This window comes from Elgaria multicarinata, chromosome 7, assembly GCF_023053635.1.
Source record: "Elgaria multicarinata webbii isolate HBS135686 ecotype San Diego chromosome 7, rElgMul1.1.pri, whole genome shotgun sequence".
Taxonomy (NCBI): Eukaryota; Metazoa; Chordata; class Lepidosauria; order Squamata; family Anguidae; genus Elgaria; species Elgaria multicarinata.
Window position 1 is genome coordinate 93616988 of NC_086177.1, and position 25988 is coordinate 93642975.

At 40.8% G+C, this 25988-nt stretch overlaps 1 protein-coding gene across 1 annotated transcript in view; it reads right to left on the reverse strand.

Moving 5' to 3' along the window:
* CSMD3 (CUB and Sushi multiple domains 3) overlaps window positions 1–25988 on the reverse strand; it is a 787235-nt gene that overhangs the window by 105742 nt on the left and 655505 nt on the right. The window contains exons 38-45 of the mRNA XM_063131067.1: window positions 24924–25042; window positions 23996–24065; window positions 22969–23085; window positions 14519–14728; window positions 12575–12763; window positions 11030–11207; window positions 8417–8562; window positions 1969–2049 (exon numbers count right to left, since the gene is read on the reverse strand). Coding sequence (XP_062987137.1) covers window positions 1969–2049; window positions 8417–8562; window positions 11030–11207; window positions 12575–12763; window positions 14519–14728; window positions 22969–23085; window positions 23996–24065; window positions 24924–25042 — 1110 coding nt within the window. The remainder of the gene's footprint in view (window positions 1–1968; window positions 2050–8416; window positions 8563–11029; window positions 11208–12574; window positions 12764–14518; window positions 14729–22968; window positions 23086–23995; window positions 24066–24923; window positions 25043–25988) is intronic.

Here is a 25988-nt window from a genome sequence, read left to right on the forward strand (position 1 = left end):
GTACTTCTTCACACAACACAAAGTTAAACTATGGAATTCACTTCTGGAAGATGTTGTGATGGCCGCTTTAGAAGCCTTTATAATGAGGTTGGAGGATAAGGCTATCGATGACTATTTATTTATTTATTTAATACATTTTTATACCACCCAATAGCCAAGGCTCTCTTGGTGGTTCACAAAAATTAAAACCATAATAAAACAACCAACAGGTTAGAAACACAAATACAAAATACAGTATAAAAAGCACCACCAGGACACAGCAAAAGTTGATATAAGATTAAAATACAGAGTTAGAACAGTAAAATTTAAGTTAAAATTAAGTGTTAAAATACTGAGAGAATAAAAAGGTCTTCAGCTGGCGATGAAAGGAGTACAGTGTAGGAGCCAGGCGGACCTCTCTGGGGAGCTCATTCCACAGCCGGGGTGCCACAGAGGAGAAAGCCCTCCTCCTAGTAGCCCCATGCCTCACTTCCTTTGGCAGGGGCTCACAGAGAAGGGCCCCTGTAGATGATCTTAATGTCTGGGCAGGTACATATGGGAGGTAAATAACCTGGCCCCAAACTGTTTAGGGCTTTGAATGTCAATACCAACACTTTAAATCGGGCCCGGACCTGGACTGGCAGCCAATGAAGTTGTAAAAGGACCGGCGTAATGTGATCTCGCTGGCCAGTCCCTGTTAGTAAATGGGTTGCCCTGTTTTGTACCAGCTGAAGTTTCCGGACCATTTTCAAAGGCAGCCCCACGTATAACGCATTGCAGTAATCCAAACGAGAGGTTATCAGAGCATGGATAACTGCAGCTAGTCCTGATGGCTATATTCTACCTCCAGTATCAGAGGGAACATGCTTATGTACATCAGTTGCTGTGGAACATGGGAAGCAGGGTGCCGTTGCACTCATTTCCTGCTTGTGGATTTCCCTTGGGCAGTGTGAACAGGATGCTGAATGAGATGGACCCTCGGTCTGATCCAGCATGGGTCTTCTTACGTTCTTGTGTTCTTTAGAGGGCAATAGAGAAAATGGAAGGTCTATGATGATCTTCCATGCACCATGCTAGTTACTTTCCTCCCAGAGTTTAAGGTACTTTCAGGACATGGAGATGGAGGTTTGATGGCAATATGAGATGTATAAACATGCCCAGTCCTCTGAAGTGACCCTTTGGACTACCTGCATATATGGCCATGCACTCTTGCTCTGGGGTGGGTGGGGCAAAAGAATTGGGCTACACTGAGCCCAGTGAGACCCATCACCTGCTTTCAGGTGCTGCAACAATATGATGCAATTATATATTCATAGCAGTAAATCTTAAAATGTAAACAGGTATACACAAAATGAAATTAAAATATAACAAATGGGGGCCTGCCCCCAAAACCACACACCTGTTGCAGAGTGGAGCGCTTCCGTTCAAGGTTCCAACATTCTACTCCATCCCTCTCCCCCGGTTTTCCCTCCCTTGCCTACTGAGCATGCTCAGTCCTCATTGGTCTTTTTTTTTGGGGGGGGGGTTAGAGTCACACGGCAGCTGAATAAAAGTTCAATAATTCTCCCCTGCCCTCCTTGAACTACGAAGTGGCTATAGGAAAAATGCCATTCCTATGATACTGCCATTGAAAACAATGGAGATAATTCTGGATATTTAGAAAATGCCATGAGAATAAAGCCCAGAAGATATGGAAGGCTTTTTAAAGACAATAGAAAATTGATTCACCGATCATAATTTCTTTTTATTTTATTCATCTCCATTCCTCCATGGAGCTTCAGGAAAACATGAGCCTATGTAGATGCAGCAGCTTCCAGTTTTCTGAACTTTTGGTTATCCAGATATTTTCCAAATTCTCCAGGGTCTTCAGTTCATCTAAATTGTAGGCTGTTTTAACACATACTGATACAAATATTAAACGCCAGAGCACCTTCAAGAGTATTTATTTTGGGAGAAAATATATGTTATTTATGCTTGGACTGACTTTACCTATTTCAAATTCATCATCCTCGGTCAGGATTTCAGCATTTGTTATAGCAGGTGGAGGTTGACACACGCGAAGTTGGTACGCTATGAAATACAGCAGAAGGGATTGTGATTAATGTTTTGTTCCATTTTGGATTATAAAAATAAACATTTATGACTTCACCTTGAGAAGATCAGCATCTATAAAGCAGACCACCCTATTCCAATGTTGTTTGGAATGTTAAGACCACAGAGATGGTTGTTTCAGAGAGCTCGTTTCCACATTGTATTCACTTTCCACCTTAATGGTGATCCCTCAATTATCACATAGTTTAGAGAGCTTGATGAGCAGGAGACATGACTACACGTTTGTGGACAAAACGTTAGATATCCAAGACTACTACCCCAACTTCTTCTGTCACCTTAAACCCGATCCCCACCCAGAAGGGATGGCTTGGGTGGGGGTCGGCTTTTGAGAGGGGGAAGGAACCAGAAAAGAGACTCTGCTTCATGTGGGGTGCAGCCAAGGAAATAAAGGCTTGCCCCACTCAGTGGCCTTTTTTGTTTCCCGCCCCACCCTCCCTCCCTATCAACCAATATGGGAATAGCCAGTCACCCTCTTTGTAGTGGGGCTGAGTAGGAATTTTCCCTGGCGTTTAGTGATAGTTTTCACCTACTCCATACTGGATTTAATCTTAGAAGTGGTGGATAAATACAGTTGTGTGAAAAAGAAAGTACACCCTCTTGGAATTGTATGATTTTTCATACCAGGACATAATAACACCAGGACATAATAACAATCATCTGTTCCTTAGCAGGTCTAAAAATTAGGTAAATACAACCTCAGATGAACAACAGCACATGACATATTACACCATGTCATGATTTATTTAACAGAAATAAAGCCAAAATGGAGAAGCCATGTGTGAAAAAGTAAGTACACCTTATAATTCAATAGCTTGTAGAACCACCTTTAGCAGCAATAACTTGAAGTAATCATTTTCTGTATGACTTTATCAGTCTCTCACATCCTTGTGGAGGAATTTTGGCCCACTCTTCTTTACAACGTTGCTTCAGTTCATTGAGGTTTGAGGGCATTTGTTTATGCACAGCTCTCTAAAGGTTCCGCCACAGCATTTCAATTGGGTTGAGGTCTGGACTTTGACTGGGCCATTGCAACACCTTGATTCTTTTCTTTTTCAGCCATTCTGTTGTAGATTTGCTGGTGTGCTTGGGATCATTTTCCTGTTGCATGACCCAATTTCGTCCAAGCTTTAGCTGTCGGACAGATGGCCTCACATTTGACTCTAGAATACTTTGGTATACAGAGGAGTTCATGGTCGACTCAATGACTGCAAGGTTCCCAGGTCCTGTGGCTGCAAAACAAGCCCAAATCATCATCCCTCCACCGCCATGCTTGATGGTTGGTATGAGGTGTTTGTGCTGTTATGCTGTGTTTGGTTTTCACCAAACGTGGCGCTGTGCGTTATGGCCAAACTTCTCCACTTCGGTCTTGTCTGTCCAAAGGACATCGTTCCAGAAGTCTTGTGGTTTGTTCAGATGCAACTTTGCAAACCTAAGCCGTGCTGCCACATTCTTTTTAGAAAGAAGAGGCTTTCTCCTGGCAACCCTTCCAAACAAAACATACTTGTTCAGTCTTTTTCTAATTGTACTGTCATGAACTTTAACATTTAACATGCTCACTGAGGCCTGTAGAGTCTGAGATGTAACTCTTGGGTTTTTTGCAATTTCTCTGAGCATTGCACGGTCTGACCTTGGGGTGATTTTGCTGGGACGTCCTCTCCTGGGAAGATTGGCAACTGTCTTGAATGTTTTCCACTTTTGAATAATCTTTCTCACTGCAGAATGATGGACTTTAAATTGTTTGGAAATGGCCTTATAACCCTTCCCAGATTGATGGGCAGCAGCAATTGCTTCTCTAAGACCATTGCTGATGTCTTTCCTCCTTGGCATTGTGTTAACACACACCTGAATGCTCCAGACCAGCAAACTGAAAAAAACTTTGACTTGTATAGAGGTGGTCATACTTGCTGATGATCAATTAATCACGGGCATTTGATTAGCAGCACCTATCTGCTACTTAGCATCTTAATTCCTATGGAAGCAGTAAGGGTGTACTTACTTTTTCACACGTGGTTTCTCCATTTTGGCTTTATTTCTGTTAATAAATCATGACACAGTGTAATATGTCATGTGCTGTTGTTCATCTGAGGTTGTATTTACCTAATTTTTAGACCTGCTAAGGAACAGATGATTGTTATTATGTCCTGATCTGTAAAATCATACAATTCCAAGAGGGTGTACTTTCTTTTTCACACGACTGTAGGTCAATTGGTGAGCAGCAAAGTTGTGTGTGGATTTGAGGGAAAGAGAGAATAAGGATGGTGACCACTCTGGCACCTTGATGGGGATTGGCAACTCAGAGGTCCTGCTCCTCGGGGGCTGTGCAGCTTTCAAGTCAGGATATGGTTTTCCTTTGGGGACCTTCTTGTCTCATCTACTCGGAGCTTTGCAGCCCTGAATTGGGATGACGCAGGTCCATCTCACCAAATACTCAAGTGTAGTTGGAAAAGGGGGCCGGGTCACCTGACCCGTGTTCAACTGAGTGGTTCACCCTGATGGGCAGCCTAGTTGCGTGAAGACAAATGAGCTAGATTCCCGCACGTTCACACACAGATCCATAGATGGGAGAATCTCCATGATTAAATGAAGAGGCCCTAATTTATCCCAAGCTCTGGTGTCTGTGTTTTATTTCTAGTGCTTCCTTCTCCACTCGCAAATAGTAATACATTTAATGGGTATACATGTGCACCTTCTAAAAGGATATGAAATAACCAGAAATGCAGTTTCCTCCAGTTCCTCAGAAGTTAACTGGGGATAATAAGATATAGGACCTTGTTGTACCTCTAAGTGCAAGCATCAGTACCTAGCAACAGTGGCTCCTAACATGTGGTACACAAAAAGAGTGAATAATTTCAGGATGCTATAAATGACTTTATTGGTGAAATGCCCAACATTTAGACAATATAAAACAGTTGCATTACTTCATATGCAGGCTTACATTGCAAGCAAGGCTTTGCAAATGTCTGCACAGGCCTTGCTTGCAATGTGCTCTTCTAATTGCCAAGAAACTTCTTATTTATGTCTTGGCTCATACATACATACACACACACACACACACATTCTTACAGCCCTAATATTACAGAAAGAGGCCAAAATGCATTAGGCTTTTAATCAATAAAGTCATTTACAGCATCCTGAGATAATTCTCTCTTTTCCTGTGTACATTAGTGTTGTGAGAAACTCAAGAACTTAAAAAAAAATCAAAATCAAAACCATGCTGGATATGCTTCTCTGCTACAATCTTCATTCACCCCACCATCTCAACTAGCAAATCTGGGAGATTTGCCTTGCTCACCCCTTTCATCTCAAAGCTATCCTGTGTAGGAAGGAAAATCGGCAGGGGAAGGGCATTCCAGCGATTAATTTGAAATATGGTCTTCAAAACTTTAGCTCTTAAACGAGGGATGTGCGGATTAGCAAAACTTCAAACTCATCAATGGTTTTCTTTTTTTCCTTCAAATTCCACCTCAAAGCTTGCTCTGACTCAAGCACATATCAAGTTGCAAGCTGGTTCCCCCCCCCCCCGTTCACATGAAAATTAATATATCTTTGCACACATTTTCCCATATGCACACATCAATTGTGCATTTCAAATGTGGACATATTTCTCCCATAAATTGAAGAGTCTGTGGGCATTTTCATAGGCTTTTTTTCAGATATAAACATTTTCCAAATGCATTTTTTAATTTCCCATAACCTCAGAAACGTACAGACTTTGACTGCACTATGCGTGAAGATCTGCACTCAGTTCCAAGAGGCACAAACTGGGTAAAACTAATTTCTCAGATGTCTGAGAGTGCCAGGTATCAACTCATAGATCTACTATGTCAATCATCAACTCTAGATCACAAGAAGGTGCCATGAACAACACAGTGTTACTGAGCATTTGCAAAGTGTCTTTTCATCAAGAAAGAAGTAGCATAGCAAGCCACCACACACTTGGGAGTAAGGAACAAAGGATATAAAACAAAATGTGCAACTTCTATAAAAGACTGAAGCTTAGTAGCTTCTACATGAAGACTGAATTACTCCCTGACAACCCCATTTAGCAGAACGTAAAGATGGTGAAAGCAGAGGTATGATGAAAAGAACCAGTGCCTGGAGACTAGAATAGTGGGGGATTAAAAAAAATGGGGGAAATGGTATAATGGGGAAAATTGCCTCATGAGAGTATGAAGGAAGAACTCACTCATGTCCCATATTTATATAATATCTATTTGTATCATTATTTGTACCCCGTCTTCTATGACCAAATCTTCACAAGGCAACTCACATACTAAAACATTAAAAATATATAGCACAGGGTAAAGGTCCAAATGAATCAAGAAATTAAGCAACAGCAGTAATGAATTAATGAAAATAAAAATATAAACCACTTAAAACAAGATACTCCAATAGCAGGAAAAATACACCAAACACAATTTAAGGCAAAGCAGTTAAACTCAAGAGAAAGCAATCTGAAAAAGACGTTTATAAGGCCCTTTTAAAAATATTCAAAGCTGAAAGCTGTATGTAATTCAGTGAACACAGAGTTCCAGAAACTGAGTGCCACCACTGAAAACCTGGGTCTGGAAATGAACGGATAACTGGTACCATATTGGTGTAACGTGACTGCCTTGCTCCCACCAGCAGCTAGGTGGCCACTTTCTGTGTCAGCTGAAGTTTCCAGACCATCTTCAGACAGAGCACCAGTCAAAAAGCATTACACTAATCCATCCTGAATGTGATTAGTGCATGGATGACCATGGAAAAATGTGTTTTCCCTAGATAGGGTCATCAGATGGTGTACCAGCCTAAACTGGTTGAATGGCACTCCTAGCCACTGATACCACCTGTTCTTCCACAGATAGCACCTGTACTTCCACCTTGATCCTTCAGGGAGAGTGCAACCCATACAGTTGTACTCTCCTATCCAGATCAACTGGTTTCTCCACCCATGGCAGCTCCATCTTGTCTAGATTTAGTTTCACCTTGTTCATGGTCATCCATCACTAAATCATTTCCAGACACTTGTTCAAGAATTCCATAGCCTCCCAGAGATTTATTGATGGACCTAGGTGTCATCTGCATATTGATGACACCCATAACCGAAACATCTGGATGATATCTCCCAGCGGATTCATGTATATGTTAAATAGCAAGATGTCTGTAAATAAGGATTTGTAAGCAAGGGTCAGAAGGAAGTTTGCATCATTAAGCAGGGATATTGTGTGAACATGTGTGGGTTAACAGAAGAGTGAGGTAGCTGACATTATCTACAACTGAGCCCTAAAAAGTACATACTTTAATCAATGGGAGAAATTGCATACTTCTGAATGTACACTCAAGTACTTCACAATTTTCACACACACACACACACACACACACACACACACACACACACACACAGAGAGAGAGAGAGAGAGAGAGAGAGAGAGACCAAAATCCGATATGGGCGTGAGTTAGACCAAGCTTCAAGGTGGAACTTGGATAAAATTTTGCGGATTTTTTCATCATGGTCATCATAGCTGTCTTCAAATATCTGAATGAATTTGTTTTCTGTTGCTTCAAGGAGCAGGACTAGAACTAATGGGGAAATTGCAAGGAAGTAGATTTTGGCTAAACATTAGGGGAAACTTCCTAAATGTAAGAGCTGTTCAACAGCATAACAGACTGCCTCAGAAGGTGATGAGTTCTCCTTTGCTGGAGGCATTTAGGCAGAGACTGGACAACCATTTGTCATGGGGCACGTCTACACCATGCCTATATCCTGGGGTCATTTCCAGGTTGTCCCTTCCGGGGTGTGGTGCAGCAATCAAGACGCTGGGGGAGGATCGCGGAAGCAGGTAAATCCGCGATCCTCCGCCCTCCCTCCCTCTACACCCTTAGGTGTAGACATGCCCATGGATACTATAGTTGCAACTAGCATTGTAGATCCTCCATTAAGAAAGAGGTTAGAATAGGTGACCTCCAAGATCCCTTCCCACTCTAAAATGGTTGTGATTCCAAATGGTGTTCTGTCATTTTCTCTTCAGGGTTCATCCTGCAGAGTACTTTTCCTGGATACCAGTCTTGCTTTGTTGATCCATTTTTCACTTCATGGGTACCAAAGTTGCTCTGCCAGCAGTTTCCCATCCACCCATCCACTTCTCCCTACAAATCCCAAGGCCATCCCTATTCCTATCCAGCCCAGGCTACCACTATTTTAATGTTTCATAATCAGGAATATGTCTGTTGTGCCTACTATATGAAATATTTGCCATAACAGGTGTTTAATACAAACCGTTTACCGTAAAATAAACAAACAAAAACAACTTTAGCAGGCCATCTTCAAATATGTGATACTAACCATGATAACTAAGGACAAAGAAGCCACTTGTTGTGAAGTCACTGTGGAATTTTATGAGTATCTGGTTTGAAGTGCTGTAAACCGATTCCAATGCAGTGTTGCCGCTAAACTGACCAATCTGAGGTGAGCTTTGGTCAGGCCCATCCCTAGGAAAGAACAACAACAAAATCAGCAATACAATGAAATATATTGCCACCCGCTTTAGGTACAAATTCAAGGCACACCTGCAATGAAGAGTTGGTGAGGACGATCAGGAAAAACGGTAACTCTGCAAGCCAATATACAAAGGGCAAAATTAATGGGGAGCAGCTGGTGTTCCTTACTTTATTTTATTTTTCATTTCAGTGGAACTTGAGTGTTGGAATAAATGTACAGTAGTAGATGTGTAGCAGCAGTTTCAAGGGAACATAACCTAATAGGTTTGCATGCAACCTAAATAAACAAACGTATAAATAAATAAATAACGCACACACTCATTGCACACAAGCTTTTCCCCTCTCTCTTGCAACCATTCTTTTAAAATTATTAAGATAAATCTGCTAATCCTTTCTTCCTCATTGTTTCTTTATAAACTTTCTCTATAAACCTCAAAATATTTGGCAGAATGACTATCTTCCCATTTTACTCTCTGTCACCTCACCTTGAAGTCTCTAAACTGGCAAATAGGGTGATCAACAGCAAGCAGACTCTGCCGCTCTACCTTTTGCTGCTCCAAGGATGACATTTGTAGTATTTTGGACTGGCCCCATCCTTTTGCTTGACGTGAAACAACAACAGGATACGTGAACACTACTTTTTAATGTACTTGAGATTTCTTGTCAAGTGTGTTTTACGGATATTTAATGTTCTGAAAACAATGTTTACAGAGCACTCAAACTCTCTGTCTAATCTGTAGGTGTAATTCATTGCAGTACAGATGTTAGCATTTGGTCACAGCCATAAGATTTGTGGTCACAGCCAGACATTGAAATGCTGACATTTGAAGGAACATAAAAATTACAGGCCATTTAAAATTATGTGGCCCTTAACGTTCAGGCAGACATTTAATCAACTCAATACTGGGGAAAATGTCATTCTTTTTTAAAAAAACAAAAACAAAACAAAACCCTACCTCTTGTACTTCATTTTGTTTTATTTCTAGAAATGGCCTGCTCTTTTCCCTCTCTTATTTCCTTTAGAAATCACCAAGCCAAAAAAATAGTTCTCATCAAGTGCCTGTCGCTTTTCAACGTGTATCTTGATTTGCATGAAGGGGGTAGTTATTTCACATGACGCCTCTTTAAATATCCTTTTGAAACTATGACAACCCATGTAGACTTTGTTTCAACAACTGCTTGAACAACTGATTCAAAGCAAGGATGGTTACGGAAAATGTTGGATGGATTCGTGAGAAGAGTCGCATTGTATCAGCCCAACAGTCTATATTCCAGTTTTGTGTTTCCTACAATGGCCAAGAAGGTGCTTCACAAGCAGGACAGCCCACAAGCAATGTGAAGGCACAATAGCCTTCTTCCATTAGTACTTTCCAGAAGATGGTATACTGGCCTCTGCTAGACCTACCTGGTCTAGCGCAACGGAAGGGTGAGGATCTTGCGATATTTTTATCGCAGGATCTCCCCCTCTGTTTACACGAGGCGCATGACAACCCCGAAGGGAGAGGATGTTGCACCCGCCATTTTGCTTTGTTTTTTCTTAAAAGACACGAGCGTACAAGCACTCATGTGCAAAAGGTAAGGATTTTTTATTTCTATTTCCCCTGCTCCCCTGACACCACCCCCAATAGGCACAGAGCTGCGTGGGTCTCAGCTCTTCGCGAGTAACTGCAAGGAGCCGGGACAAACTGCAACGCCCGCCCACACGTTCCGAGGTCTCGGGATCAGCCTGTGACCACGGAAAAAGCGGGCTCAAAGGGTAGGGCCATATCCTGAGGAAAGGGAGGGATCATCCCTCCCTGCTCCTGGGATACCCTCTGCATCATGTGGAAGCACAGGGATGATCCCAGGGATTGCCATGGGATATGCCCCCATCGAGCTATGGCCACTAAGTGCCAAACTACACATTCCACTAATCACAGTGGTGTAGTTGAATCAGTTATTTTTCTTTTGTGCAAGTGTGTGTAGTCCTGATATAGCCATCACCAGCTGTCGTAGTCATCAAGACCTGAACATATTTGTATGAACCAGGAATCATTCTCAATTGAGAGTTCTCCAACAGTAGATTTTTGATGACTCTGAATGCCATGCAATGTTTTATTTTATACTTTTAATTTACTTATATACTGCCCTATGAACTCGTTATTGGGTCCAAAAGAGTAAACAAATTTGGGAAGCAATTACTCATCAGTGGTATATTACACATGCAGCACAATTTTATGCATGCAAGTGCCACTGTGTTCAATAGGGCACACTCCATGGAGCACATCTTGCTGTTCTTTAGCTACATTACTGAACAAAATAAAGGATTCCTTTTATTGTTAGCCCGTTTGGAAGAACATTCTGTACCACAAGTTTCAAACACTAAAACATGACAAATCAGTACAATGCAGCTGGTAATCTTCCTCATCCCTAGCGTCTTAAACTATAAAATAAATCAATAATGTTAATTTCTGCTTACCAAACCGTTATGAAATCGTATATTGGCTCGGTTTGAAGGACAGTAAAATTGATATAAATCCCGTTCCCTGGTGGGACTCGTACAAGCCAAAAACAGTCTTGGAAGTTTGGGTATTCATCAGGATAGCCAGGAGAGTATATAGTGCCATTCATAGCGGTAATATTTCCTCCACAAAGAGCTGTAAAAAACCAGCAAAAGTAAAAGCAATTACATACAGAAATGCCATAAAAATTCTGCATGTTAAAACTGGTATGCTTAAACCCTTACCTGAAACCTACGACTAAATGCATGCAGAGTACATTAAGGTGCCCCTTAATTCCAACCCTAATTTCACTAGAACACAATATGATGGGAGAGAATATTAATGTTATTTTTAAACTGCCTAGAATGTGCTAGTCACTGTACAGTATGAACAAAATAGAACAAAAACACTTCTTTCACATAAACTTTCTGTTAGGCTAGTGCAGACATAATGTGTCTGATCTCAAAAATGTTTAAGACACTATAGGAGTGGGAGGCTGGATCATTTGCTGCCTCTCTTCAGCAATTTTCTTCTCATGGGAGTGAATCTCACCCTGTTTCCAAAACTAGGGATGGACGGACACACCCACGTCCGACTCGTCAGATGCTCATCCCACTACTGCCACCATCCTCCCCTGCTGTGGCACTATGCAAGCTTCTTTGAGGCTCAGTGAATGTCTGTTGTGAGCCCGTCCGCCCTCATCTGGAGCCTTCATTGTGCGCAAGAATGGAGGGTCTGGAAATTATGTATTTTCCTCATTGCATAAATGCATAATTTCTGGAGCTTCCATTGTGCATGGCAATGGAGGCTCCAGGTGAGGGTGGATGGCTGCCAGGCGCTCATCGGGCCACATGGGTGCTTAAAGAGTGGGCCCGCAAACATGCCATGCATGGCAGGATGGGTCTGATGGTGCCCTCTAGTTGTTTTTTGCTCCCATAAGCCTCAGCCTCCATGGGTAATGATAAGGAATGACAGGAGTCCAAAATATCTGAAAGGCACTAGTATGAGCAAGGTTGGTCTTATCTACCTTGTGATCCTACTTCCAGCTAAGGATAGACAAATCAGTCTGCTTCCAAACTACTTCAGTTTCACATTTATTCAATCTTAATTCTGTTGTATCCAATTTCCATGTAAGTCCATTTAAGAAGGAAAAAAAAGGCATGATAATTTGCATTTCTTTCCATATAGAACTTTCCATAATCTAAATATTTTGGATGCAATTTTCTCTAATTTAGACATTATGGATATTAGGAAATATGCAATATTTCCTAATATCCAGTTTTGTACACAATTTTTGAGCTGAGAACTACATCACAAAATTTGGAGAAGTGTGCAGTCCACATACGAATTCATGATAGGGCCAGTTCCCTTAAAAATCTCCCATCCCCACTTCTGTCCTCTTAATGACTGCAATCTCCTAGCAGACCATTTCTGGTTCTATTGAATTCAATGAGCACTTAATCACAAGATAGCCAATTCTGGAAAAATTCAAATGAACTAATATGTATCTACGGAAAACATACCTTCACACCTTGGTAGAGGGTGGTTCCAATTACGACTGATTCCATGAAGGCAAGTAAGTGCCGAGTTTCCAATTAAAGTGTATCCAGGAAAACACTCAAATGAAACAGTTTGGCCTACAGTAAAGTCATTTCCGATGACAAAACCATTGCGAAAAGGACGTGGATCAGGACAACTTTGCAGCTGATATGCTGAAATAAAATAATAAGCATCAGGATCTCTTCAGTGCATCACAAAGAAGATATTTCCTGTATTTCAAAAACACCTACAATTTTAGCAAAAATAAAGACATTGTGAGACTTTCTAACATACATTGTATACATTTAAATGCCACCTTTCAATTCCATCAGGCATTTAATTTTTAATCTGAAGCTTTGATTATTAATTTTACTACTGGCTCCTTAATGCCTTCAATTTTTTTTAAAAAAAATAATATTGCATTATTTTGATATTTTTATTATTATATTTTTGTTTGGTTATTTTGTTGTTGGGTTGTTGTTTTGTTTTTATGATTGTAAACTGCCCCAAGGGCATTTGCCAGCTGGGTGGTATCCAAATCTAACCAATAAATTAAATAATTTAACAACATAACGTACCATAACTTACTATGCACAGCAGACTTAAATTGCTCTGAAACCATCGTTTCCCTAAAACTCCCCACATCTCTATGCAATCCTTCTGTCTCTTTCTTTAGTAATATCATACAGCACTAAAACCAGGATCAAGTTGAAGATACTTTTCTGCTCAAACAGTGAGAAACCATTATGTCTAATCTTTGCATGGTACCAACCCCATGAGTGGGCTCAGTCGCAACTAGACAAAGTAGACTCTATCCAATTGCAGCTTTACTCTAGCCGAAAGTGCTTCTGCTTGCACACAGCAGGGTATCCAATTTTCACCAATCCCCAGCACCTACTACATCTACACCATATTCCATAAAGGTCCAGAACGCCGCCCAACCCTCTGGAGCAGCTCTTTGGAGGATATGGTGGGGGGAGGTCCAGATTATAGAGTGGGTCAACGAGAATCAAAAGGGTTACATTTAGTTTGAAAGGAAGCTGAATTTAAACATTGTAGCATTCTCAAGTGCTACAGAGCAGTTAGCTCACAAATTTTATCAGCAACCCGGCAATGTTGGTATATTTTGTTTCTTTGTTTTTTTGGGGAGAGTATCCCATAGACTGTGCAGATGGATTCCTGCATAGAGCAGGGGGTTGGACTCGATGGCCTTATAGGCCCCTTCCAACTCTACTATTCTATGATTCTACATGCAGTATCATCATAGTATGTTGACTGTTGGAGCAGTACGACAATGGAACCAATGACCTAGGGAGGTTGTGGGCTCTCTCACAGTAGAGACATTCAAGAGGCAGCTGGACAGCCATCTGTCAGGTATGCTTTGAGGTGGATTCCTGCATTGAGCAGGGGGTTAGACTCAATGGCCTTATAGGCCCCTTCCAACTCTACTATTCTATGATTCTATGACCTCTGGAGGTTGCTCTTCCCTGCTCTAAACTAAGGTTAGCTGAATTCCATAGCTATCACAGAACCAGTATTTGGCGATGTACAATTCTGTCAATTTCAGTTTCTCTCAATTTCTCGTTTTTCCACTCTTAAGTTCAATTTGTCACAAACTTTGTGTGTGTGTTGTTGTTTTTTTAAAAAAACCACTTGCATAAAAATGTGTGCATTTTTTATAGGAAACCGCATTTCAAAATTCAGACTATTGTGAATTTCAAAGGATAACATAGTTCAGCAGCCACTTTCACCTGATGGTGCAAAATTAGGTAAATTCTCATTAAAAAGTGAAGCAAATGAATTTCTCCCCCATCCCTACTTACGAATAAGATATACTTTGCATAAAATGTTATTTTGTACCTCTTTTCTGATAGTGCAATAGTAAGTGTATTAATAAGTTCCCAAAATAAGGTGTGGAAATCACTCACCTTGATACACAAGATGAAACCCTTGTTTGTTCTGGGAGTAGTCGCTGTGAAAATATAAACTAGTTTCATGGGTTGTGCTGAACAGAGAAGATGGTAGCTGAGGGCCACTGAGTCTCCCGATAACAGTACTAATATCTGTTGATCCACTTCTTACTTCCAAATAATCATGTATCGTCTCAGTTGAGAAATTTACAAACTGCAAATGCACACCTGAAAAAAAATCATTCGATAAATAAATAGGTATGATGAATAAATCTGTATTGTAATTATGTCCGAAAACTGAAAAACACTGAAAAAAAAGTCATGAAGATGATAGGTCACTGGATTGTCATGCAGACAAATACTGGTTTTGTTTTTTGATTACATTTTGAGGATAGTGGGGAGTCTGCCATGTGCTGAAGTAATTGTACAAGGGCCCAAGGGCCCAACACCACCATAGCATTAATATTTTGCAACATACTACTCACTACTTTGGATACTCAAGATTCTTTTTACAGGATGTTTGGCCTCACAATTCCCCCTTTTTACGCATGTTTTAATTGGAAGTTTTACATTTGCTGCTCATTATGTATTTTTGCCTTTAAACAAACATTTTTGCATTCCTATTATTATTATTATTTATTACATTTATATACCTCCCCATAGCCGAAGCTTTCTGAGCCATTTACATTCCATTAGGGATGTTGTATGAATCAGGTTGGGGGTGGAGCTTGACAAGCTTTCATCTGTTCGCCTTCCCAGACTCCGTGCTGTCCTCCGCCAGCTGGCCTGAACCGGTGTGCAATGAGTAGCGGGCAAAATTTCCACATACATTTTGCATTAAAAATTGTGCAAATTACATCTGTAAATTGTGCAAATGTGCATATTTTGCAAAAATCATACACGCAATTTGTGCAAAATATGCACACTAGCACAATTTGCGGCTGAAATTTGTGCAAATGGCACCCACGGTTCTCATGTTGGGGATCCAACTTGCACTAATGGTGCCACATTGGGGATCCAATTTGTGCTAGTGGTACCTGTGGGTGTCATGTTGGGGAAATAGTAATTGGGGGGGACTCCAATGAAGTTCCCAGATTTCCAGGAAAAAGCTTGTGGCTCAGCTTACAAATGCAAGCTGAGCAGGGGACTCTGGGTAAATCCAATGAGTTCAAAAAGGGTGAGATTTCCCTGCAATGTCCATTCCTAATTCCCATGGAAAGGCATCACGTTAGTGCTATAATTCACTTTATTTGCCCTGTGTCCCTGGGGTAAAGTCTGAATGAATGGATGCAAAAATAGGATAAAACCAACGTTACTTGAATGGACTCTCCAATCCTCCAGAGTTGATTTGGTGGGGCATATATATATGTGAGGCTGCAGGGCAAGGAATAATTCAATCTACTACCAACCCAAAGCTTTGAGAGCATTTTAAAGCCCAATTTGTTATGGTGAGTAAATAACAAGAAGTTCCATTGAGAGATAAAGGAAACAGTGAATATTTCACTTGTTCTTTTATTTTCTTTAAAAATTGCTTTGGATAATTTATAAGATATATTTACTGCAAACTTTACTAGGAACTAAGCAGCTTCCATGGATTGGGTATACACCTCAGAAAGCTAAGTGGACTCATGTCCCATTAAAAAATAGTGAAATTAATGTGCTTCACTAACATTCAGTGGGGCATAGTGAGCATCAGTTGTGCCCACTGTTTGGAAGGATGCTCTTGTAAATAAAAAGCCTAGGGTCAGAAACCCAGTGTAGGGAAATGAAATGCCAACATACATTTTCTGCTCTAACTGACCATCTGTTTGGAAACAGTTAGGGAGGGAGATTTGTGAGCCTTTCCATGCTCACAGATTTGTGAACCACAAAGAACGACAAGATTTGTTTTAACAGCCAGGAAACGGGGGAGAGGGAAGACGATTAAGGAATTGTATTTATTTATTCTGAAGCATCTATAAACTGTCTTTTCCCATTACTCATCACCACCACCACCAAAATGAACATCTAAAATCATCCTTTCAATTTACACTATAAAAATTAAACATGAATACATGAAAACAACAGCAGAACATAACTAAGCAATCAAAATATTCTAAATATTCTAAAAACAAACATAGATTAAAACCAGCAAGTTAAAATCACATATGTAAAAAAGGGAGGCTCTTCAACCATATCTGGAAGACCATCAGTGAGGAGGGCCTTCTCTGCTATGGTACCCTGGTTGTGGAATGAGCTCCCTAGAGAGGTTCGCCTGGCACTTAATTATCAACTTAATTTTTAACTTTGCTGTTTTAAAGTTGTATTTTAAATCTGTATTGATTTCTGTTTTGCTGTTCGATTTTATTGTGGTTTTGCTTTTATATCATATTCTCTACTATGTTTTTCTACTGTTGTTTGTTTTATGTTCTGAATGGTTTTCATGGTTTTAATTTTTGTGAACTGCCCAGAGAGCTTCAGCTATTGGGTGGCATAGAAATGCAATAAATAAATAAATAAATAAATAAGAGATAGGCCTCCCTTGGAGGGAAGTTTAAACACTTGCTGTAGGCGCAACCACTGAAAAGGATTGTTGGCACATACAAGAGAACATCAGAAGATTATCTCTTATATGTCCCAAGATGATCTCAATAGGTGGTCTCATCAGGTATCCTGGTAATAAACCATTCAGGGTTTTAAAGGTTATCAGTAGCACTTTGAATTGTACCTAGAAACAAGTAAGAAACCGGTGAAGCTGTTTCAACTCGTAAATAGCTTGCTCTCTGCAAATGAACCCTATTAACAATCAGGCTGCTACATTCTGGGCCAACTGTACATTCCAAATACACTGAAATAGTAACCCTACACAGACAACATTGGTGTAAACCAGACATGATGTAACTAAAGGACGTGTCACTCTGGCCATATATGCATTCTCCAGGTATGTGTGTAGCTGTCACATGAGCCTCAGTTTAGCAAAAGGTACCTCTATCCATATTTGGCACCTGGGCATCCAATGTTAAGATGGGTCCAGGAGAACTCCCAAACTATGATCATGCCGTATTATTAAGGGAGTTGAAATAGGGTTGGTGTGAACGTCTGGTTGGTTCTGTGAAGGCAATGGACCCTCTAGCATCCGTCCCTTATGGATTCAACCAGACGTGCCCGGCATGAGGGCAGGCCAGCATCCAGCGCTCACGAGCACCTGCAAGCCCTCAGGCACAGTGCCACCCTGGGAAAGCACACTTTCTGGAGGCTAGAGAAAGTGTGCTTTCCTGCCCCATGCTGCTCCAATCAGGGTCTTAAAGGTCCTCTAAATGCAAGGCTACCCTTGCATTAATAGGTCCTTTAAGGCCCCCACTGGCACAGGGAGGAGGGGATTTCTGGAGAGTCAAAAAATTGTGCATTTCCCCCCTCCATGCTAATGGTGGGTGTTTGCCACCATTAGTGCAGGGGGAAAGGGGGCAGTTGCCAAGGGCTCGGGGGGCTCATGAGTCTCCCGAGAGTTGGCAGAGGTTTGTGTGCCCAGCTCATCGGAGATCCAAGAATTATAGACCAGTCAGCCTTACATCAATTCCTGGAAAAAATCTAGAGCAGATGAATAAAGTGTTTGACTATAGACACCTTGATACTAATGCAGTGATGACTGGAAGCCAACATGGATTTGTCAAGAACAAGTCCTATTAAACTAATCTTACTTCATTTTTTTTTATCATAACACTTTCTTAATAGATCATGGGAATGCTGTGGATATAATATATCTTGACTTAGTGATGGGTGAACATGTGATGCTCAAGCTTGTTGACGTTCTCTAAATTCCTCCTTAAAGCTTGGTTCACCTTGTTTGCATTCCTGAATGCAAGCATCTGTTTTTGCGAGTGAGGAAAATGTGCATTTTCAATCAGGGGGAAAAAAAACATTTAAAAAGTGTGCCTTTTCCATATTAAACAATGTGCACACCATGTGAAAATATTGGTTTTGTGAAGGCAGCATGCACTTCTGAATATGAACACGTTTGGGAAATTGTGAAAATTACCCAAGAATTGCTTTCCTGAAAGCATTCATTTTTCGGGTTGCAAAATGAACATGTTCACCTGATAAGTGAACAGGAATGACGTCAGCAAGGCATTTACAACTGCCCCATGATATTCTGATTAGCAAGCTCATTAAGTCTTAGAGTTGGAGTTGATCACATACTGAATACAAGTCAGCAGTGTGATGCGGCTGCAAAAAGGACAAATGTAGTTTTAAATCACATCAGTAAAAGTCCAGTTTCTAATCACAGCGAGTAATAGTTTCTCTCTACTCTGTACTGGTCAGACCTCACCTCCAATACTGTGTCCAATTCTGGACACCACATTTTAAGAAGGATTCAGATAAATTGGAACAAGTTTCAGAAAAGGGCAACAAAATGATAAGGGATTAGAAACTAAGCCCTACAATAAAAGATTGAAGAAACTATGTAAGTTTAGACTTGAGAAGGGTAGAGGGAGGGAGGATATGATAGCACTTTTCAAGTACTTAACGGGTTGACACACAAAAGAGAGACGGAATCTGTTCTCTATCATCCCAGGCCATAGCTAGACCTAAGGTTTATTCCTGGATCATCCAGGGGTCAAATCTGTTCATCTAGGTGACACACAGGGGATCCAGTGCTCAGGCAGGGGCGAACCCTGGATGATCCCAGAATAAACCTTAAGTCTAGCTGTGGCCCAAGACTGTAAGACACAAAATTATATGCTTAAGTTAGAGGCAGGGAGATTTAGGCTGAACATCAGGAACAGCTTCCTAATTCTCATAACAGTCAGACAATAGAACACTGGTTTAAGGTGGTAGGCTCTCCATCGCTGGAGGCATTCAAGCACAGAGTAGACAGGGATCTGTCAGGGAGGCTTGAAACTGAATTCCACCACCATGCTGGAGGTTGGATTTGATGGCCTAAACAGCCCTTTCCAATTCTATGACTCTGTTGTTTATTCTGCTGCATAACCATTCTGCTGAATCAGATGCATTCAGGCTATGATTCAACCTTGCTCCTGTTTTCATTCCAGTCTATTTCAAGGGTCACTTTCTCTTTCAGCTCAAATATTTCAAATGCTGTTTGATGTTCGTTTACTCTTCCATAACTTGATAGTTTTGGAATAGAGTACTTATTGGAGAGGGAGATATCACATGGTCTCCAATAGGCATTCAATAAGGGTTTTTTATTATTATTTTTTGTGAAAAACTAAAAAATAGGAAAAAGGTCCCTCAGCAATCCGCTACCCTTTAAAAAGGTATGTGGCAACTCTGAACCGCTCCCCCAGGAGAAAATTCTCTGAAATTCTCCCACTCCATGCAAAGGAGGCAGAAAAAGCAATGCCTCATTTTAAGGAAGAAAGTTCCCAAAAGTAGGGGGACAGATTCAGCCCAGCACTAATTTACATATGGAAAACACTTACTTTAAGCTCCCAGATCCTACTTTGGGACACACATTATGCAGAGATAGCCTGTGTTTGCTATTGAGAGTACACTCATCTGGATCTCTTCACATATTACATGTTTAAGGTGTATAACTCTAAACACACACGCACACACACACACACACACACACACACATTAAAAGGACACCTCAAATTGTAATATATGAATAAGACACGTCCGTATGTATACTGGCTGTCTTGAACAGTCTATAGTGCATCTTTTTGGTGTGTCAAAATTTGTGCCAGACTAATTTATGCTGAAATAATTGTCCACGTATTCACATTTAAGTCTACTGAGACTTGGAAATTGAAAGGTTCTAGCAATGCATAGCAATGCAGCTTGACAGGACCATGGATTCCAGTTAAATGCATTCAGAGTATTAGTGTACAACATCATATGTAAGGCAGGCCATTTATTCCTTCAATTTATATTTAAATAAAACTTGCCAACACATACTTTAGAAAGCAAATCCCTTAATTTATAAGTAGTGTAGCTTCTTGGCAATCTTGAAAAGTACTATTTCAATTTATTTTCAAATGTAAATTCATCTTTGAATTGGGGATGGATGAATCTCTCAATTTCAGTTTCTCTCTGTTCTTAATTTTTTCAATTTAAAGTTTGGTTTACCCTGAACTTTGATAATCTTTTTCCATTCTCAGGTTCAGAGTATAAACATTTTTGCAAACACTTTTCCTAACATGATACATTTTGAATGCTATTTTCAATACTATATATGTTTTTGTGTGCACATTTCTCTAATATAAACATTTAATTCATTGTTTAAAATTGGAAAACTCCATTGCAAAATTTGGAGAAGTGTGAATTTCAAAGGATAAGTAAGTTTTCATTTACATATTGGTTCAAAACTACAAAATCAGGTAAGTTCACATTAAAATGCAAATAAAACAAATTTCTCCACATCCCTAGTTTGAATAATGCCTTAATTTATACTTTTTACAATTGTTTTATTATTAAATCTGCAAATCTGCAAAGAGTGAATAAATTAATCTTTGAATCCAGATCCAAACCTTTGTGAGAACACTGGCCTCAGCTAGACCTAGCGGTCTAGCGGGACAGAGCTGTGAAGATCCCACGATATTTTTATTGTGAGATCTCCCCCTCTGTTCACATGCAGCATGCAATGACCTCAGAGGGAGAGGCGTCGTGTCCGCCATTTATTTTAAAGAGACAGGAGCGCATGACTGCTCATACACAAAAGGTAAGTCCTTTTTTAAAAAAATAATAATTCCCCACTCCCCCACACCCCACTCCTGATGGGTGCAGAGCAGGTCCCGGCTCCTTGTGAGGAACCGCAAGGAGATGGGACAAACTGCGACGCCCGGTCACACATTACGCGGTCTCAGGCTGAGCCGCGGAAAAACTGGGCCTAAAGTGGAGGGCGAGATCCCTGGGCAAGGGAGGGATCATCTCTCCCTGATCCCGGGAGCCCCTGTGCATCACGTGGACACACAGTTACGATCCCGGGGATCACCCCAGGATAAAGCCCCATCTAGCTAAGGCCACTGATATTTATATGGAACTCTCACTGACCACAGACATCTCAAATTGCTATAATATTAAAGTGTGTTTTGCTCTAAAGATATATATGCTGAGCTGTCACCAGTAGTACTACATGAAAAAAGCTGTTGTGTGTTTGGGAGCTCTGCATACACATTGCGGCGCACAGTGGAACACAAGCTTTACGTGAGAAAGATCCCAGGTTGAATCCCTGGCATCTGAAACATGAACACCTGCTGCCAGTAGGGATGTATGAGAAATTTATTTCAGCTCATTTTTTATCAGGATTTTACCCAATTCACACCTTCTGGAAAGAACAGAGACTTAGGCGTGATCTGCAGTAAAAACCCATGCATTTATGATCTTGTAATGTGATTCACAGACCAAAACAAAAATGTGTTCAACAACATGTGCACATTTCAAAAAATGTGTACATTTCTTAATGAGTTCATTTCAAAACTGCGTACATTTCAAAAATACATACGTTTAAAAATGTACACAACTGATGCATACATTTGGAAAACTGTGCACAGAAATAAACATGGATTTCCATGACAAAAGAATAAATAAAACAGAGCTCACAATCTGATATGGATTTGAGACAGAATGAGCTTCTAGGACTTTGGCAAGGTTAGGTTTTGCTGATTCGCACATCCCTACGAGGCTAAACTAGATAGATCAAGTCTTATATAGTATAAAGACAGCTTCCTTTATTATTACACACATGAATAGCACACCTATTTTTGTGAATACAATGTACCTACTCTACACATGTTTAGAAATGTGAGATACATATGTTGACCGGGGCTGGTTACAGGGAGCATACAACTCCCCTGTTAAAACAGCTTCACTGGGCACAATTCCAGGCACAATTCAAAGTGATGGTTATCATCTATAAAGTCCTCTACGGCTCGGGTCCAGGTTATCTGAAAGACCGTATTCTCCCATATGAGCCTGCCTGTGGCCTGAGATCTTCTGGGGAGGCCTTTCTCTCAGTCCCACCAACTTCCCAGGCATGCCTGATGGGTACGCGGGAGAGGGCCTTCTCGGTGGCTGCTCCAAGGCTCTGGAACTCCCTTTCCAGGGAGGCTAGGCTCTGTGCTACACTTTCAGAGGCAGGCAAAAAGTTTTTGTTTCAGCAGGCTTTTGGAGCTACTCTGGACCTGTGTTAATGTACTGGATTCCTCCCCCCTTTTAATCTGTTACTGTTTTTAAATTTTTAACATGTTTTAAATTTTACTGTAGGTTTAATTCTATTTTAACTTTTGTAAATTTATATTTATATGTTTTATTGTACATGTTTTAATCTTGTAAACCGCCTTGAGTCCCAGTCCTGGGAAAAAGGCAGGATATAAAGAAATGTAATAATAATAATAATAATAATAATAATAATAATAATAACAACCACCACCACCACCAGAACAATGAACAACAACAACAACAACAACAACAACAATAATAATAATAATGTCAGATTAGTTTATCATTTAAATGGAAATGAAACTTACCAAAACCAATGGGTAGCTTGATTGTCCATGTACAGTCCAAACTGCTAGGGTAGTTTCCAGGAAATCCTGGGCTAAGGATTACACCACTGAAGTCTGCCATAGAACCACCACACTGTGCTACAAAATGAGACAGAAACATAAAGGGGTAACTTTAAACAAAAATTGAACCAAGGTAAAATAGTTAATTTCTCCTTCTTTCTTTGCAAAATAAGTGGCTTTTTAAACATACTTGGATATTATTGGATATTATTTTATGTCAAGGTATGATTGAGCACCAACAGGATATAGCCAAAATATCAGCAAGGGAGACATATCGGCATGCTTAGGGTAGCCCCAACATTTGCTGAAGTACAAACAATTTTTAACAACACAAATCTAAAGAGATAAACTCCCTCAAAATAGCCACCGAATGCTGGGAGCTTATAAAGCAAAGGGATGGACGGGGGAGGAAAATATGGGAAGGGTAATGGAGTATCCTCAGAGAGGGCATGACAGGCTGGAACATTGAGCAGAACTGCTCCAAACTGCAACATTTTGTTGCTGGTCCCTTTTCTATCTTATAATTTATTGTGCTAGAGTCACCAAAATTGAGAAAAGAAATGTCAAGTACTCTAAGAGCTTATTTCAGTAATATATTCCTTTAATTTAGACATACTTTTTGTCTCTAGGAAAATTCATAATTATTTGGATCATTTCATCTAATTGGTCATGAATACTGGTTTGGGAACATACATTACATTTTCTGAATCTTTCTTACACAACTGATTTATTTCTTCAAATTTAAAATCCACCTAAACCATCAACTATGCAACTCAATACTTCTTTGGCTTCTACTGCTGATTTAAATCACATAACTCATCTGCTTCACCAGATTTGTATCAGAATGATATCCACGGATTTGCCAACTCATTCTGAAAACATTGAGACAATGTAGAACTTACAAATGATACAACTTCACACTTCATATTTAGTTGTCTGATAATTTTCAGTTTTGATGGGTAAAAAAAAAAAAGATACAAAAACATACCTAAGCAAATTGGAATAGGATAATTCCATCTTCTTACTGGTCCAGGCATGCAAGTGATATGTGAATGTCCCTATAAATGACAAGAAATACATTTTACAAATGATCAAGCGAACAAGGCAATTCTGTCCTATCCTGCAGATTTCAGGACGAAGGATGGAGCATGTCAGGTCTGGAAGCCAGGATGGTCAACCAGGTCTCATGTAGTATGGGCAAAAGGCCTGCTTTGGTTACTGGTCAGCCCAGTTCAAAGCAGCCACAGCAGCCTACCCACTCTCTTAATTTTAACAATGCAGTTGGCTGCAGGTAGGGTCCAAAGTGGTTCCCACCCCCTCCTCTTGTTTGGATGATGAAGATCATTTCCCAGCTACTCTTCACTGCTGGGGCAAGTCTGCTGGTGGAACTGGTCTGATTCATTTAAGGCACCTGCCAGTTAAATAGGTTCCAACATGGCTGCCATTTGAGCAAAACAGTGATTTACATAAAAGGCCTAGCCACCATATTGTGCAAAATGGCAGCTGCTGGAATAGTGGGATTCTGTTTGCTGCTCACTGGTCACCTGCAAACCCTCTGCACGCAGCAGACAGTCAATCGGCCAGCGGCGGTTGGGCAAGAGGCATATGAGGTGGGCAAAGGTGAGTTTGCCCATCCTATTATACATTATTCATTGGATATTCTTCTCCCGAAAGCACTTTGGAAGGGGAAAATGGAATTATACAGAATAATGATCAGTCAACCACCCCATCTTTATCAACTTATTTTATAAAGATGGGGTGGGGTGGGGTTGGAAAAGACAATTAGGTTGGAACAGACAATTAGATTGCGTTAAATCATTAAGCCACAACTCAAGGGCTTTAGGTTTTACATATAGACATACTATATGAACTCTTAGTTATAAAGACATTATACACTGAGGGTCTAAAAAAATCACCTGAAGAGAATACCCTTGGTCACACTGGAATGAAACCACATCTCCAACCATGTATCGGTCGCCAATCTTAATTCCACTGCTTGGGGTTTGAGGTTCAGGGCAAGAGTCCAAACCTATAGCTGTGAAAAGTTAAAAAACTTAACAATGACAAAATAAATTTTCTCTTTTGTAGACATAGGCCGTTTCTACACCTGCCTTTCCCCCCCGGGATCGTCCCTGTGCATTCAAATGACACACAGGGGATCCTGGGAGCAGGCAGAGACAATCCCTCCATTTCCCTTAGATAACCCTTAGGTGTAGAAAGTAGGGATGTGCTCCGCTCCGATTAGGAGCGTAGAAGCAGTAGCGGATTGGCCTGCTCCGCCTTACCCAGAGGCGGAGTAGGAGCGGACCGCGGACCCCCTAGAAGCAAGGCGAAGAGAAGCGACCATTTTTCGGAGCTCCGAGTTCAGGCGGAGCGCTCCGGTCGCCATCTTGAAAACATTTCGCCATAGGATTGCATTGCGGCAAATAATCGCGCATAACTACGTTGTTTTTGAAGCTATCGTTCTGGAAATTCTTGTGCACAGAGAGTCGTGGATGGGGGTCATTTTGAGACCACTCTCACCTCTCTGCGTGCTGTGGTTCACGTGCAATATTTTTTTAAAAATCGGGGCAACCGCGGGGCTCAAACTGCGTTTCGGCTTTTCGCCCATAGGATTGCATTGAGGGAAAGAATCGGGGATAACTGGGGGGGGGGTTTAAGCTATCGTTCTGAAAATTCTTGTGCACAGAGAGTCGTGGATGGGGGTCATTTTGAGACCACTCTCAACTTTCTGCGTGCTGTGGTTCACGTGCAATATTTTTTTAAAAATAGGGTCAACCGCGGGGCTCCGTTTCGGCTTTTCGCCCATAGGATTGCATTGAGGGAAAGAATCGGGGATAACTGGGGGGGGGTTTAAGCTATCGTTCTGAAAATTCTTGTGCACAGAGAGTCGTGGATGGGGGTCATTTTGAGACCACTCTCAACTTTCTGCGTGCTGTGGTTCACGTGCAATATTTTTTTAAAAATCGGGGTTTGGGTTT